This window comes from Lycium ferocissimum, chromosome 4, assembly GCF_029784015.1.
Source record: "Lycium ferocissimum isolate CSIRO_LF1 chromosome 4, AGI_CSIRO_Lferr_CH_V1, whole genome shotgun sequence".
Lineage (NCBI taxonomy): Eukaryota > Viridiplantae > Streptophyta > Magnoliopsida > Solanales > Solanaceae > Lycium > Lycium ferocissimum.
This window is the reverse complement of record NC_081345.1, coordinates 14,857,275-14,871,314: the sequence shown is the minus strand read 5'-3', so window position 1 is coordinate 14,871,314 and position 14,040 is coordinate 14,857,275. Positions and strand designations below refer to the sequence as shown.

Genomic DNA, 14,040 nt, shown 5'->3' with positions numbered 1-14,040 from the left:
AACAGAAAAAATCTAGGACCATCAAAATCATTTCTACTTCACATCTCTTCCTTTTCTAGCAAACAAATCATCAATCTCCTCGAGATTGATGAAATCTTATCAGGAAAATTTGAAGAATAGAGGAATGGGGATTGAATCATTCCTGTGAGAAACAAATGAAGAAGTAGTGGAAAAAAAAAATCTGATTAAGAGTTTTGGGTTTAGCGGGTGTTTGTTTGGAGGCCTATTTTGTCAGAACTAATTTTATTAGGCTTAATGGAGGCTATTTTTGTTCAACTAATTTTTTTATTCGGCTTAATGGAGGCTATTTTTTTTTTTAATTGTTTTTATTACATATATAGGGGATATGGAAAGGGATTCTGATGTGGGGATTCGAACCCTCACATGACAGTGAGAGTTCGAGATGGCCAATAGGCGAAATTTCTTAGATCCCTACGACTATTTTTCTTATACCTTGCTTATTGGGTCTAAAAATTCAAGACCTATCCTTTTAGGGCCATTTGTGAAATTGTCCCCATTTTTCATTACGAATGGATATTCAAAGAGGCGAATCGTGGATCTAGTAGTTCAGTTAGTTGAGCTCACGCAGGCTTTCAAATGTTAGTGAAGGTTCAGAATCTCACATTATAATCTCCTTCCCACTTATTGTAATAAAAACAATTTTTTTTAAAAAAATTAAAAATAAAAAGAGGCAAAGATCCAAATAGCCCCTTATGTTTATGGACAAATTTATTTGGTCCTTCCTATATAACATGAGTTATAACTAACCTGTTATCTTTGCACAAACTACACACTTTTGGTCCTAAACTAAATACAAGAGCATTCAGTTACGGAAAAACACAAATCAATATAAAAAATTAACGGCACTATGTTAAACCAAACAACAAATTATCTCTTTTTCTCCAAAGCTCTTGGTCTGAAAGGCACTTCATTAATCCCTATTCCGATCTGTTAATTTATTGAATAGTCGTTTAACTATTTGCTTATAACAATGTAGCAGAGCCCATCACTTCACCTGATTTGTGACTTTTCTAGCCAGTTCGCATAATAGCCAATTTGGTCATTTGATTTGAAAAGAAGGCGGAAGATGGGTGAGCACTCAAGCAATTTATGCAATTTGTTTTACTGACGGAAAGTAGCCAAAGTGATGAAGAATATACATACTCTACAATGGCCGCTAGGTTCAATAATACTCTAGCAATTGGTTACTTCCCAGTTTGTTAATTCATCTTGATAAGAATTGTGGTGGGATGAATAAAAAATTTTGTGTTAGAAATTTATGATCATGAATCTCAGTTGTTGTTTCTTTTAAATGCGACCTTAGGTGGAGGCGAATCCAAATTCATGTGCAGACACAGTTGAAAAACCAAAAAATAGTTTGTTAATTAACATTGCGTTAGATGACCCGTTAGGTTTTCATTGTTGGTGCTCTTCCGTCCAGCTTTGGACCAAAAGTGCCAACTTTTACATAGATAAATGCTTATTATTCATATTCAATTGTTATATAAGGACCAAAATAACTCTAACCCTAGACATAAGGGACTGTTTGTTAATTCGTTTTGTTTCCTGGATATTCAGAGCTCAGAAAAAGCACAAAGCTAAAAACCTCTTTAACGGCTTTCACATTTCAATTAAAAAGAAAGATGAGCGGAACTTCAGGTCTCTTTCAGCTATGGCAACTTCCTTCCTCATCACTATTGGGACTCTCCAAGCTCTCTAAAGGTGCTCTTTTGTTTCTCACTGCAATTAATTAAATGCAATAAGCAATTTTTATTTTTTTAAACTTATATTCTCCCCATGTACTTATATTCGAATTAATATAAATTTGGGTACGGGATTGGTAATGGAAATGTACCTACTTCCTTACCAGTGGTATTAGCACTATTCTGTAATTCTTGTTCTTTCTGTTTCTGTTACCACCTGTGTTTCTTGTGATTCGGTTATCACATTATTTCGTTCTTTGTTGTTACTGTTTTTTTTTCCGAATGCTATTTACTGCTTTCCCCTATCGCATTATTTCGTTGTTGTTAATGTTCTTTTTTTTTCTTTTTCGAATGCTATTTACTGCTTTCCCCTATCGCATTGGCTAAATTTGTTGTTGCTGCTTTGTTCCAGTATCCACGCTTTGCAAAGTGTTGTGAAATGTTTTACTTGGTAGAGAGGGGGTTAGGCTTGAACAGCCTGCTCTCTACGAGATAGGGGTAGACAGCTTTACGTAGACACACTGGATATGTTGTTGTTGTTGTTGGATTGGTAATGGAAATGTTTTGTCTATTTCTCTAAAGCCAAAATGTGTTGTTGGTGATGCAGGTCTATACTTGGTTCCTGTGCGTGTTATGTATCCAATGTCATGCTTCTGTAAGCAAATGACTACTACTTATGAAATTGTTAAAGGAAGCTATGTATCAAATCCACAGAACCAACCCAGAAAAAAAAGTATTTCTACTCCCTTTAATCTCACTTTGGATTTCTATAATATTACTATGTGAAGTTAAAGACTTTTATGTTTTTAAAAGGATGTTATACTATAAACAACAAGTATGGAGGATATTATACTAAAAAAAGATACGTCATTATTAAAAATTGGCTTTAGGCCACTAATTTTCGAGCCTCTTGATTATTAGCGGAATTAATTTTTGTAGCTGGCTATTTACATCGAATTACCTCTGTGCCGTTTAATAAATGCATCCTTTATGGCCAAAGTCATAGACGGGACGAACTTGTCCTGCTTTCCATTTAGACCCTCCGATCAAACGCTGACCATCTGAACCCTAGAATATAAGATAAAAAACTGTATTTGAACACCTCGTGCCAGCTGGGCACGGCGTGGCTACTCGTTTTTTAAAAACGGAGGCGTGAGAGACCAAATTTTTTCTTTTTTAAAATTTTTAATCATTTAAAAATTAATCTTGACAAAAACTCTATTTAAATAATTAAAAAAAATTGAAAAACCCAACCCATCCTCTCCGATAGCCCACTTAGCCGCCACCGCCGTTTTCTCTTTTAAAATTTTTAATCATTAAAAATTAATTTTAACAAAAAATCTATTTTAAAATCTATTTAAATAATTACAAAAAATTGAAAAACCCAACCATCCTCTCAGATAGCCCATTTCTATCAGCCATGCTACTTGTGCCTCCTCGCCGCCTGCTTATGCTCTGTTTCAAAATCTATTTAAACAAATCTCCGACGAAAAACGACACACATTTTTTTTAATTATTTAAATAGATTTGGAAGCGGTGGTGGCGGCTGAAGGCGGCAGCCTTGCAATGGCAAAGGTGAAGTGGGTTATCGGAGAAGGATGGGTTGGGTTTTTCAATTTTTAAAATTATTTAAATAGATTTTAAAATTTAATTTTTGTTGACATAGCTTATTTTTTTTTTTTTTGAAACAGGTAACATGACATGGCTTATTTTTATTGGTCTATTTTTCCATGTCACCGCAAGGAGTCTTGATGCGTGTAGCTTGATTACACGAGGTATTCAAATGGCGCGCCTTATCTTATGTTCGGGGGTTGGATGGTCAACGTCACTGGGGTTCAAATGGAAAATCGAAGACAAGTTCGTGGGTCCCATCTGTCTTTGGCCTTTCCTTTATCGTTCACATGAAGATTGAAAGCGATTGCTCATTTGTTTGTAGGAAAAATTGACACCTAAGGTAGAAAATATAGGTGCATTTCAAAAATTACCCATGGTAATGCCATCTATAGATATTCTACAATCAGCACTAAGGAAAGCAAAGAGGATCGCGCCTACAAAGGGTAATTTTTCACTCTGCGTCTATAAACTTTTTGCTTCCACCTCATCATTGCAGTATCAATTCTTGTAATGGACTCAAGCACGCATGGATGAAAGGAATTATAGCATTTGGTTAAAATGTTTAACAGGCATAGCTAATGCTGCAAAACGCGAGAGAAATAAAGGTGCAAAACAACTTGATGCATTAATGAAGGTGAGATTCTCTAACAGACTAATGCTTGTTGTTGGAGGATACATTTATAATTTTGATATTCTTATAAGTCATATGAAACCAAATTTACATTCGTCATTCATTTTTTGTATGTAGGAGTTGGCTGTGCCCTTGAGGACATACAAGGAGAACTTCCCAAACAAAAAATATTTGCACCCTTATGAACGATCTTTGATTGAGTTAACGCTTGGAGATGGAAACTATGAAGAGGTAATTTTCAATCACTCTAGTATCTTGTTCCAAATAATGGTTGTTCAGGGAAATTGAGGTCATCAGTAACTTTTTCCTACAGGGAAATAGCTTTGAACTGTGGCAAATGATTTTTTGACTCTTCAGAAAGAGAAAAATACATGTAGTTAAACTGGAAGGTTTAAATGTCTCTTTGTCCTGATAAATTAAAAGATAGTAAGGAAGAGAAAAGGATCAAAGCTAGGAGCATAATCTTGGGGTTTGTAGTGTTTTGTGTAATTTTTATCTAATCTAAGTAAAGCTCTGAGTTTGTGTAACTATTTCACACTTCTTTTTCACAGAATTGAAATGATTCTGTTGCGCCCTTTATTTGGATGGACTGATTTTCGGGGTGTGGATTTGTTTTTCAATATTCATGGAAACTAGCATTTTGGATATTCTCAACCCCTCTCAGGGGGTTTATGGTTTTCATTTCATGCACGTGTTAATGAAAGGTTCAATTGCTTTAAGTCTAATTTATCTGAAAGTTTATATCCGTGTTAAATTCTGTTCAGTATTTGTGACATAACGCTGGCACCATGCTAATTTTGGGTTAAATGATTGAAGCAGATAAACTAATGTTTGTAACTTGGTGATTTTTCTGTTGAATTAAGTTGTCAACATTTAGCAATGCATCAATTTTTGAGTGAGATTCAACTTTTTCTCCGTTCTTGTATGATTTTTTTCCCTATCAATTGGATCTATGTTCTTTTTTCCTTATCAAAAAACACAGAATCTTTGTCCTTTTCCCCCCTTTTTCTTCTGTAACTTAGATATTTAATTCAATATTTTTGGTTTGTTTCTGTCATGTCTTACATCTAAGTAACTACAATTCTGCAGGCATTGGGAAAGCTAGAAGCTTTAAGGAAAAAGGTGAATTCAGTTGGAAAGGAACATGCATCATTATGTGCTAAGGTTGGAAAGTTGGTTGCATTAAATAATGACCTGCTTTCTATCTGTATGCTGTTAGTCTGCTCCCTCTCCCAGCCTCTCCGGTTTTTGATGAGACAATCTTAGGTAAAATAGCCTTCTGGATGACATTCTTATTTTTTCCCTGATCAGTGTTGTCAAAGGCGCGCTCGCTTAAGCCCTGAAGCGAGGCGCAAAACATGTTGAGCGCTTTGCCTCACTTAATGTGTGCTTAAATGTCGTCATGAAGGTTCTAAGACATACTTTTCCTGCCTCCTGAATAGGCAACACTAAACAATTGATATTTCACTTTATCTTTATTTATTTTTTTCAATTTCTTTATCCATATATTTGTTATTCTTACTTATTATTGTTAGTCTTGGACTAAACATATATATTTGTATTTTTTCTCCATTGCGCCTTTTTTCATCAAAGCCCATGGTTTATTTGCGCTTAAAGGCCCAACGGACCTTAGAGCTTTTGCACTTTTGATGACACTGTCCCTGATAAGTATTGTATGTTTTTAGAAAAGCATCCATGGGAATCTATCGGTATATTTTTACCTGCATATAAGATTAGACTCCTATGTGTGTCACCCTTTGTACATAAACAAAACTATCTATCTCCTAGCATAGGTCAGATTGCTGTCTAATCTCCTTAATTCACTCTTGTGTCTGGCTTCTTTCTTCTATTGTTTGAATCTGATCCATCCCTGCAGTGGCCTTATTGAACCTCTTTGGGCAACATTTTTAAATCAGACAGATGCTGCAAAAAAAATAGACCCTACTGTCTGTATTGTGGAATATTGAGGAGAGAAATTAGGAAAACTAGTCAAGGATGTTGGAAGTATCTTAAATTTGTTATCTTATTCATCGTAACATCTTTTGCATATGAGTGATAGCAGCACAATTTCTTAAAACTTGACTAGGTCCTATATTGGTTGGGACTACAACAACAACAACAACAACATACCCAGTGAAATCCCACAATGTGGGGTCTGGGGAGGGTAAAGTGTACGCAGACCTTACCCCTATCTCGGAAGATAGGGAGGCTGTTTTCGAAAGACCCTCGGCTCAAGAGAAAACACAACGAGAAAGGTTAGATAACCACAAGCAGTTCAAAGCAAAATGCCAATGAAACTAAAGGGAATTGGTTGGGACTAGTGATAAAAAAAAAAAAAAAAAAAAAAAAAAAAATCTAAATCTATGTCAAGCATGCAAGCATAATGAAAGGGAATTGCAGAGAAGACAGAAAATTCTAAAGCTCCATATTCTCCTGATTGCTTATTTTCATGGAAGGTAATAAGAGGGAAGGAACTATATAAAGTTTTAGCGAAGTGAAAATGGAGGATAACAACACTATTTCTTTCCCACCTTTGCTGAATTGACGCTCATCGTTGATTGGTTAGGGTTCACACTCTCTCATGCTTTCTGTCAGTAGTAGTTCAGTTAGATGCAGGTATTGGGACCTCCCAAAAGAAAAAGAAAAAAAAACAATTAGCAGAAACTGTAACTATATATGGAACATACAATTGAATGAGTCTTCTTATGGGGAAACGGTGCCCCTGTAAAGTTAGCCTTTCCTTTCTGCAAGCGCATTCTCCATTCCAAATTCTTGATTCAACTTCACTACCTTCCTGACAATTAACACCAAATCTCCATCACCACTTTTATGTAGCTGCTAATGGACATGGTCACAATCATTTTTAAAAAGATACATTAAAAATACAAATAAGGGCTACAGGGGTCTTAGCATCACATCAGGATCCCTTGGGCTGTGTTCACTACCAAATGTTATTATGTTCTGTTTTCTCATTATTGAATTGATGAAATATTTTTATTTACTTACCTTTATAATTTATATTTCTATTTAAGATGCAAATCAAGTAATTGGTGCAATTTGTGGCAGTCATTATCTAAACGAGAAGCAGAGGAGCGACTGAACGAGGTAGTCCGATAGTTTCATTTTTACAGAATTCTATATTCATCTGATATAATCTATAAGTAGATTTGTGACAGAATATCTTTGTAGGGATTGAAAAGAATTGAGGAAATTTTTTATCAGGATGGAAAAGCTGTTGATCAACTATTGAACATTGCCAAGGTAAGGCCAGTTAGAGATACGAAGCTAGGCAGTATGAGTCTTGTCATGAAGGCCTTGATATTAGTATACTGAAAACTGGAATGAAGTTTCAGATAATTATTATCACGGACCTTCATTTTACGCATTAGAAGGATGTCCAGAGAAAAAGGGAGGTCATGATAGTATCTTCCTGATTGCGTGGAAGCTTTTTAGTTGGGCTTAATATATGATTATTAAGCAATGGTCTTTGCTTTCAAAGTCAAAAAGATAAGTTTCAGTGGTTTCTATCAGTCTGACATATTTTAATGGTGGCAGACATTACGGGCAATGCCAGTTGTCGATCTGGAAACACCAACTCTCTGTCTTGTTGGTGCTCCCAATGTCGGAAAATCATCTTTGGTTCGTGTACTTTCGACAGGGAAGCCTGAGGTATGCTAAGTTTGTTAGCTTTCATTCCATATTTTATTTGCTTTTTTTCTGGGATAAGGGATTTCACCCATTTTTCTTTAGAGAGTTATAACAACATCATAAATATTCTTGAGGAAGGCAAATTAGCCAGAATTACTATCCGATGAAAAAAGCTAGTACCAGTTTTAAAAATCGCGGTTTCAACTTGGGTGCGAAGACACTTCTTATTCTGAAACCTGGATTGCCTTCAAATGCTATTCTAAAATCTGACCCGTATTTTGTTTTGCTAACTCAGGTCTCAAATGTTAACATCTTTAAAATTAATAGCAAGGAAAAAGTCAAAGAGGGGGAAGATAAGCAATGAGATGGAAGCTTATGGAACGATCATATATGATCATAAACTAACGATTATTACCAATCAATTGTGTGTTCTCTTTACCCAATCACTACTTCACCAGTTGTTTTATCTGGCTTGTGATGAATATGTTTCTTATACTAGTTTTGCAATATCATAGGCATGGATGCATTGTCAGACAGATGACTAGAGAGATACTTGTCTACAGATTTACGAACGAGTCAAAGGAATTTGGTTTAATACTTTGACTAGAACGAAATCCACAACTAGACATACTTTCCTTGCATGCCCCTACCAATTCTATAGAAAGTCTTTGATGTACTTTCTCCAGTTGATTGCATCTTTTCATCACATACTCTTTGATGTACTTTCTCCAGTTGATTGCATCTTTTCATCACATACTTTTCCTTGTTTGAGCTCCCAGTAACGTCACTGAATATTATCAGATCTGCAACTATCCCTTCACAACCAGAGGAATTCTGATGGGTCATATTAATTTGAGCTACCAGAATTTTCAGGTTAGTCTTTATCTCAAAGCGAAAATGTTTTCTCAAATGTTTCTTACCTTTTTGTTGCTTCTGCTATTTTACTGATTAAGCATTATAATCCTCAGGTTACTGATACCCCTGGAATCTTAAGGAGATGTGATGGTAAAAATCTCTTCTTGGTTTACCATTTGAAAAATGTGGATAATTTTTCTCTGAATTCATTTACATTCTCCGACATAATACAAAGAAGCTTAAAAAGAGAAAATAATACAAAGATGCTGATGATACATTGTCACCTTTGTTAGTGAAAAAGATTGTTTGTGTTTGTGGGTAAGTGAGTTAGTTGGATTAGAAGTGTACTACTTAGACCTCCTAAAAATTATTATACTAATATCCACAATTTTGCTTCTGAGCTTGTCCAAGTAACAGGTTAGTTCTCCCAAAAAAAAAAAAAAAAAAAATTGGCTAGTTTGAGATGAGAACGTGTTGCTCGATTTCTTCATCACAATAGCTCTAGTGATGGAAAATGGTCTGGAATGGGCGTAAAGTAAATTCCCCACGTTTTGACTTAAAAGATAAATAATGCAACTATAGTTTTCTTTTTGCTATGCTGCTCAGCAAACAGTGAGAACATTACTCATAATTCTCTAAATTTCTTTCTTGTAACCTGGACTTTTGTGTTCTGTTGTGGTGGATTACTTCCCTTATCATTTTATGTTTATTTTTAACATTTTTTCTTTATTTTGATTGAACCTGCAGAGGACAGGAATAACTTGGAAAAGTTAACACTTGCTGTTCTCACTCATTTGCCAACTGCAGTACTTTATGTTCATGATTTATCAGGAGAATGTGGGATGTCACCTTCCGATCAGGTAACTCAATGATTTCTATGGTTATTAGAACTCTGATCTTCAAGTATTCTAGTAGAGAGACGGATTCTTTTTTGTTTTATACCGGAATGGTTTAACCTTGATGCGGAGATCTATTATGTATGTGAAGTAATTGCGCACGTCTTGGAACTTGCATATGATTTTGATAAGCTATTTTATTTGATTCTCCAAATAATGAGAAGATGGATAAAATGAGAACGGTCATGAACTAGTAGTATATGGACTAAAACTTGCATATTGGTGATTTAGAAAAACTATTTTCTCGGAATAATGAGAAGATGGATAGAATGGTCACTAGCTATTACAGTATAGATATTTTTTTCTATCAGTAACTAGTAAAGTATATTAGTTTAGCTGTGCTAATATAAGAGCTCCGGTGAATACTTACCAAGTGTCGCTTTCAAGCTATTTTATTGGCTAATGCTTATAGTTTTTTTTCCCCTTGTTTCTTCTGTTTGATTGGGGGTTTGGGCTGTCGCTCCCCAAACATGAATGAGTTATAAATACAACAACAACATACCTAGTGTAGTCTCACAAGCGGGGTCTGGGATGGTAGAGTGTACATAGACCTTACCCCTACCTCGTGGAGGTAGAGAGGTTGTTGTTCATCAATAATCTGGAAGGCTTAGGATAATGTCAATACGCTTTGTGATACTGGTTTTTGCTACAACCAATTTCAGTCTTCTCTATCTTTTCTCACAGTGTAAAAATGGTTGATTACCAAGTATGGTTTTTGCAGTTTGTAATCTATAAGGAAATGAGAGAGAGATACAGCAGCCATATTTGGCTTGATGTCGTGTCCAAATGTGACTTACTGCAAGCATATCCTGTCATCTTTGCAACAGATGATTGTAACGTTGATAACTTTGAGCTGGTGAGATACAGGAAAATGGGACCTGACGGAGCCTTAAATGTGTCGGTAAAGAATGAGATTGGTCTTCATGAGGTGCCATTCTGTTCCCCTTATACATTATTATAGAAGAATGAGAAGGTTGTTTAACTTAAACCTGTATGAGTTTCCGAAGTGTCACAAAATGCAAATTTTAGAACTTAATACAGAATTTGGGAATTTGTTTCGCAGTTGAGATAATTATTACACCTTACTGGTGATAAGTTGACCGTCTATGATCCTCGGGGAGATTAAAATTCCCCCTCTAGTTGATTCTCTACATCTTTTGATATTGAATGCCACATCTAAGAGATTTGATTGACATGTTCACAGTTGTTCTATGTACCTGTTTACTTCTGTTGTCTAAAACTTAAAACATTTATTCAAGAACAGCTAATTATTTTTATGGATTTTCTCTTTAGTCATTTAACTGTTCTTGGGTTAACAAGTATCTTATGCTCGAGGTTTCCGCGAATCATTAGTTTGTTTTTACATAGATTTATCAAACATGCCTGTGTGAGCTTTTCAGAAGTTTCTTCAGATTATCGTAATAATCTTGTCGGAGTTGCTTTCACTATCCTTGGTTTCTCGGAGTTCATTCTATAAGCTCTAGAATTCAATAGTCAGCATGAAGTGCTAAATTATTTCCTGAAGCTACTTTCTTCGTTAGTATGTTCTGACATCTTTGTTGGGTTTCTGTAGTTGAAGAAAAAAGTTTACGAGCTGCTTGCTTCTCAATCAGAAAGGATCAAAAACCAAAAGAACAAGGAGGCAGAGCTGGAAGTTTCAAGCTAGTTGGTTTTTGCCTGCCGGAATTTTGCTGCAAGTTTTTGGGCTTGGTAATTAGCTCAATGTGATCGTGATCTATCATGTATGTACAATTGTACATTGGTGATCGATCTGTGTTGACAGTAACACACATTTCCAGGTCCATGAATACGACATGTTTCTTGGCGTATTTCTCAGGCTGTTGGACAATGAGGTCCTCATTTGCTTCGCTTCGAATCTCATCTCTAAGATACCCAAATCATTTGTCAAATGGTGCAGATGGGGTTGCCATATCCGTCATTCCATTCTTTGTAGCAATCTTTGATAAGTTTTTCTTCAGTGGTTTATGGATATGCTACTGAGAAGCATTTGGAGGTTTGAAAGCTCGAAATTTCCGAAGCTCTAATACTGAACCATCTTATATTTATTTACTTTTTAAAGTGACAATTGAGGCTCAGTCTATCTTATACTTAGGTATAATTCTTTTTAAATTATTATTTATTACGTGTCATTCCTATTGGACGAAATTATAACCCAACATACCAAATTTTATGATAAAACATAAAAATTATTTTATTGAGATGAGCCTGCACTTAGTCATCAATGAGTAAGTGTTCTGTAAAGTTGATGTTCATTACTCTTGGTCGAAAAAGGAAAACCTTATTCTTGTGAGGGACCTTATTTATTTTCCCTCTTGGTTGTAAGTCTTTGAGATGTGTTGTGTCGGTGATTTACATTTCTACACTAATGATGACGCTGTTATCTTACATAGCGGAAAAGGGCTAAAAATGCCCCGAATTATCTCAAAAGGTTTAATATATCCTTCATCCACTTATTTTGCTAAAAATACTCCTCCAGTCACCTTTTTGACTCTACTTTGTCCTTAAAACCAGCAGACCTCTTATTTATTTTTAAATTTTTTGTGATTTTTTTTTAAAAAAAAATTCTCTATTACTTTTTAAAGTGACAATTGAGGCTCAGTCTATCTTATACTTAGGTATAATTCTTTTTAAATTATTATTTATTACGTGTCATTCCTATTGGACGAAATTATAACCCAACATACCAAATTTTATGATAAAACATAAAAATTATTTTATTTGTTCACCAATCACTACCACCACCACCAACAAAAACATACTTAGGTGAAATCATGACGTTAAGCACGAGAGCGTAAAGTGTACTGCGAGATTTTACCATTACAATATAGGGAGACTGTTTCCGAAAGACCCTCGGCTCAAGACTATCAATCACCACCAAAACAACAAAAATCATTATTTTATTTATTCATTTTTTGTTGTTTTCATTCATAATAAATTTATATTATGACCCAATCAGCAACCTAAATCCTCTAGGTAAATAATTCAACATTCAATCAAATGCACCATTTAGTTTTTTTTGGAGCATGTGTGTCAACAGTTAATATTATATCAATTCTAGAAAAACATGTACATAAAATATCTAGTTTTATGGGGAGATCATAGGTTCACGTCTTGTAATTTGCATGTCAATTTGCCCCTGCCCCTATCGCATTATTTCGTTGTTGTTACTGTTATAATTCCTTTCATCCATGTGTGCTTGAGTCCAGTCCAAGAATTGATACTACAATGATGAGGTGAAAGCAAAATGTTTATAGATGCTTGCACCCTTAAAGCTCTTATACACACCCACTAAGCATAAGTTCGATTTTGAAGGGAAAAAATTAAAGACCAGTCCATTTGAAGGACAAACCATGCTATCAATAATTTGAAACTATATTTTTTTTGCACGAATTATCCTTTTTTCAGGGTGGTCTTTAATTTTTACCCCTTAAATCGGTGGTCTTTAATATTTGTCCTTTGCTTAACACCCAGAGGTCCTGGGTTCGAACCCAAACTCAGTAAAAAAAATAAAAATTGCAAGCCATCTCCTGAAATAGAGAAATGCAATGAATGGATGGATTCCTTCATACATCGTAATGAAACCATCCAGCAACTGGCGATAACAAAATCTCCTTGTTGTGGAGGCCCAGGCGATTGGGCCTCGAAACATTTGATTTGGAAGGAATGCTTTCACAAGCGGTAGAAAGAGACCATGTTCGATACTCACCTAGATAGACAAGCAGTCAACCTCGATTCCCTTAACGTAACGGAGTCCTTTTTTATCGAATGCTCATTTTCTTTGCATACAGACTAGATGAAACGAAACTAAACAGAAGTTGGGATTCACAAAGAATAAGTTGGACCCAACTTATGCCCAATTTATGCCTTAAGGCAAACTTTTATCTAAAATTAGGCCTTAAGGCCTAACTTTTGCCCAAAGTTAGGCTTTAAGGCAGAGGTTTGCAAATTCCAGCAATTTTTTTTTTTTGGGCCTTAAGGCAGAGTTTGAAATAAGGCATAAGTTGGGGTCCAACTTATGCTCTGCGAATCCCAACTCATGCCTTGCGATTTTTTTTTTTAATTTTGACTGAGCGAGGCTTCGAACCTAGAATCAAGAGGCTTGTAGCGAAGGACAAAGTTAAAGACCACTGATGTGAGGGCTAAAAATTGAAGACCACCCCCAGCGAAGGCTAATCCTGCAAATTGCCCAATTGGAAACCCATTATATATAATTGGGCCTTTTACATGGGTACCCTTATGGGCCCATATTGGTCTTAGCAGCCCACTTTAATTTCTTCAGAAGAAGCCCACAGGCAAGAAGAAGGGTTCACCTTTTTCATCTTTTTTTTGCGCGGAGTGCCCTTCTTTTCGGCTGGTCTTTATATTTTGCCCTTCATTTATGCCTTCTTTAATTTTTGCCCTACCTTTGTTTAATGAATATTTTTTGACGAAATTACCCTTATCCCATTAAAACCCTTTCTATTTCGGCGGTTGCCACTTTTCTTTTCTTTTTTTGCTTCTTCGTTCCTCATCTGTTTTTGTGTACGTATTATACGTTCTAAAATTTAGGTACGAATTTGGATATTTTGCTCGTTTCAATATTTGTTTTTATGTTGAATTGATATCTTTGTCTTCGTCGTTTTTATATTTAATTTATCCTTTTCGATTTAAAATTATAGTATTTTTGTTACGG

The 14,040-nt window shown here is 35.3% G+C and overlaps 1 protein-coding gene across 7 annotated transcripts; it reads left to right on the top strand.

Annotated features, from left to right (window-relative positions):
* Window positions 1–883: 883 nt before the first annotated feature.
* Window positions 884–11,418, top strand: LOC132051599 (nucleolar GTP-binding protein 1-like). Of its 7 annotated transcripts, XR_009413781.1 has the most exons (16): window positions 895–1,091; window positions 1,579–1,722; window positions 2,311–2,436; window positions 3,640–3,760; window positions 3,887–3,951; window positions 4,066–4,179; window positions 5,038–5,112; window positions 7,015–7,053; window positions 7,138–7,209; window positions 7,504–7,617; window positions 8,398–8,469; window positions 8,565–8,601; window positions 9,199–9,311; window positions 10,069–10,275; window positions 10,921–11,146; window positions 11,266–11,418. XR_009413781.1 is itself a non-coding variant. In XM_059442741.1 (15 exons), the coding sequence occupies exons 3-15, from the start codon at window positions 2,380–2,382 to the stop codon at window positions 11,011–11,013; spliced, it is 1,179 nt and encodes a 392-aa protein (XP_059298724.1). In that variant the 5' UTR covers window positions 895–1,091; window positions 1,579–1,722; window positions 2,311–2,379; the 3' UTR covers window positions 11,014–11,418. The 7 variants fall into 7 exon arrangements, 6 of the variants coding, with proteins under 6 accessions (XP_059298729.1, XP_059298728.1, XP_059298724.1 ...); XM_059442741.1 differs by having other exon boundaries at window positions 10,921–11,418; XM_059442743.1 differs by having other exon boundaries at window positions 895–1,181; window positions 10,921–11,418.
* Window positions 11,419–14,040: the final 2,622 nt, after the last annotated feature.

Bases quoted from the DNA above. Each gene is read 5' to 3' on its own strand.
- LOC132051599 (XM_059442741.1), top strand. From the start codon at position 2,380: ATGAAATTGTTAAAGGAAGCTATGTATCAAATCCACAGAACCAACCCA. The intron at 3,952-4,065 runs GTGAGATTCTCT...TTTTGTATGTAG, and splicing joins AACTTGATGCATTAATGAAG to GAGTTGGCTGTGCCCTTGAG. The intron at 7,210-7,503 runs GTAAGGCCAGTT...TAATGGTGGCAG, and splicing joins AACTATTGAACATTGCCAAG to ACATTACGGGCAATGCCAGT.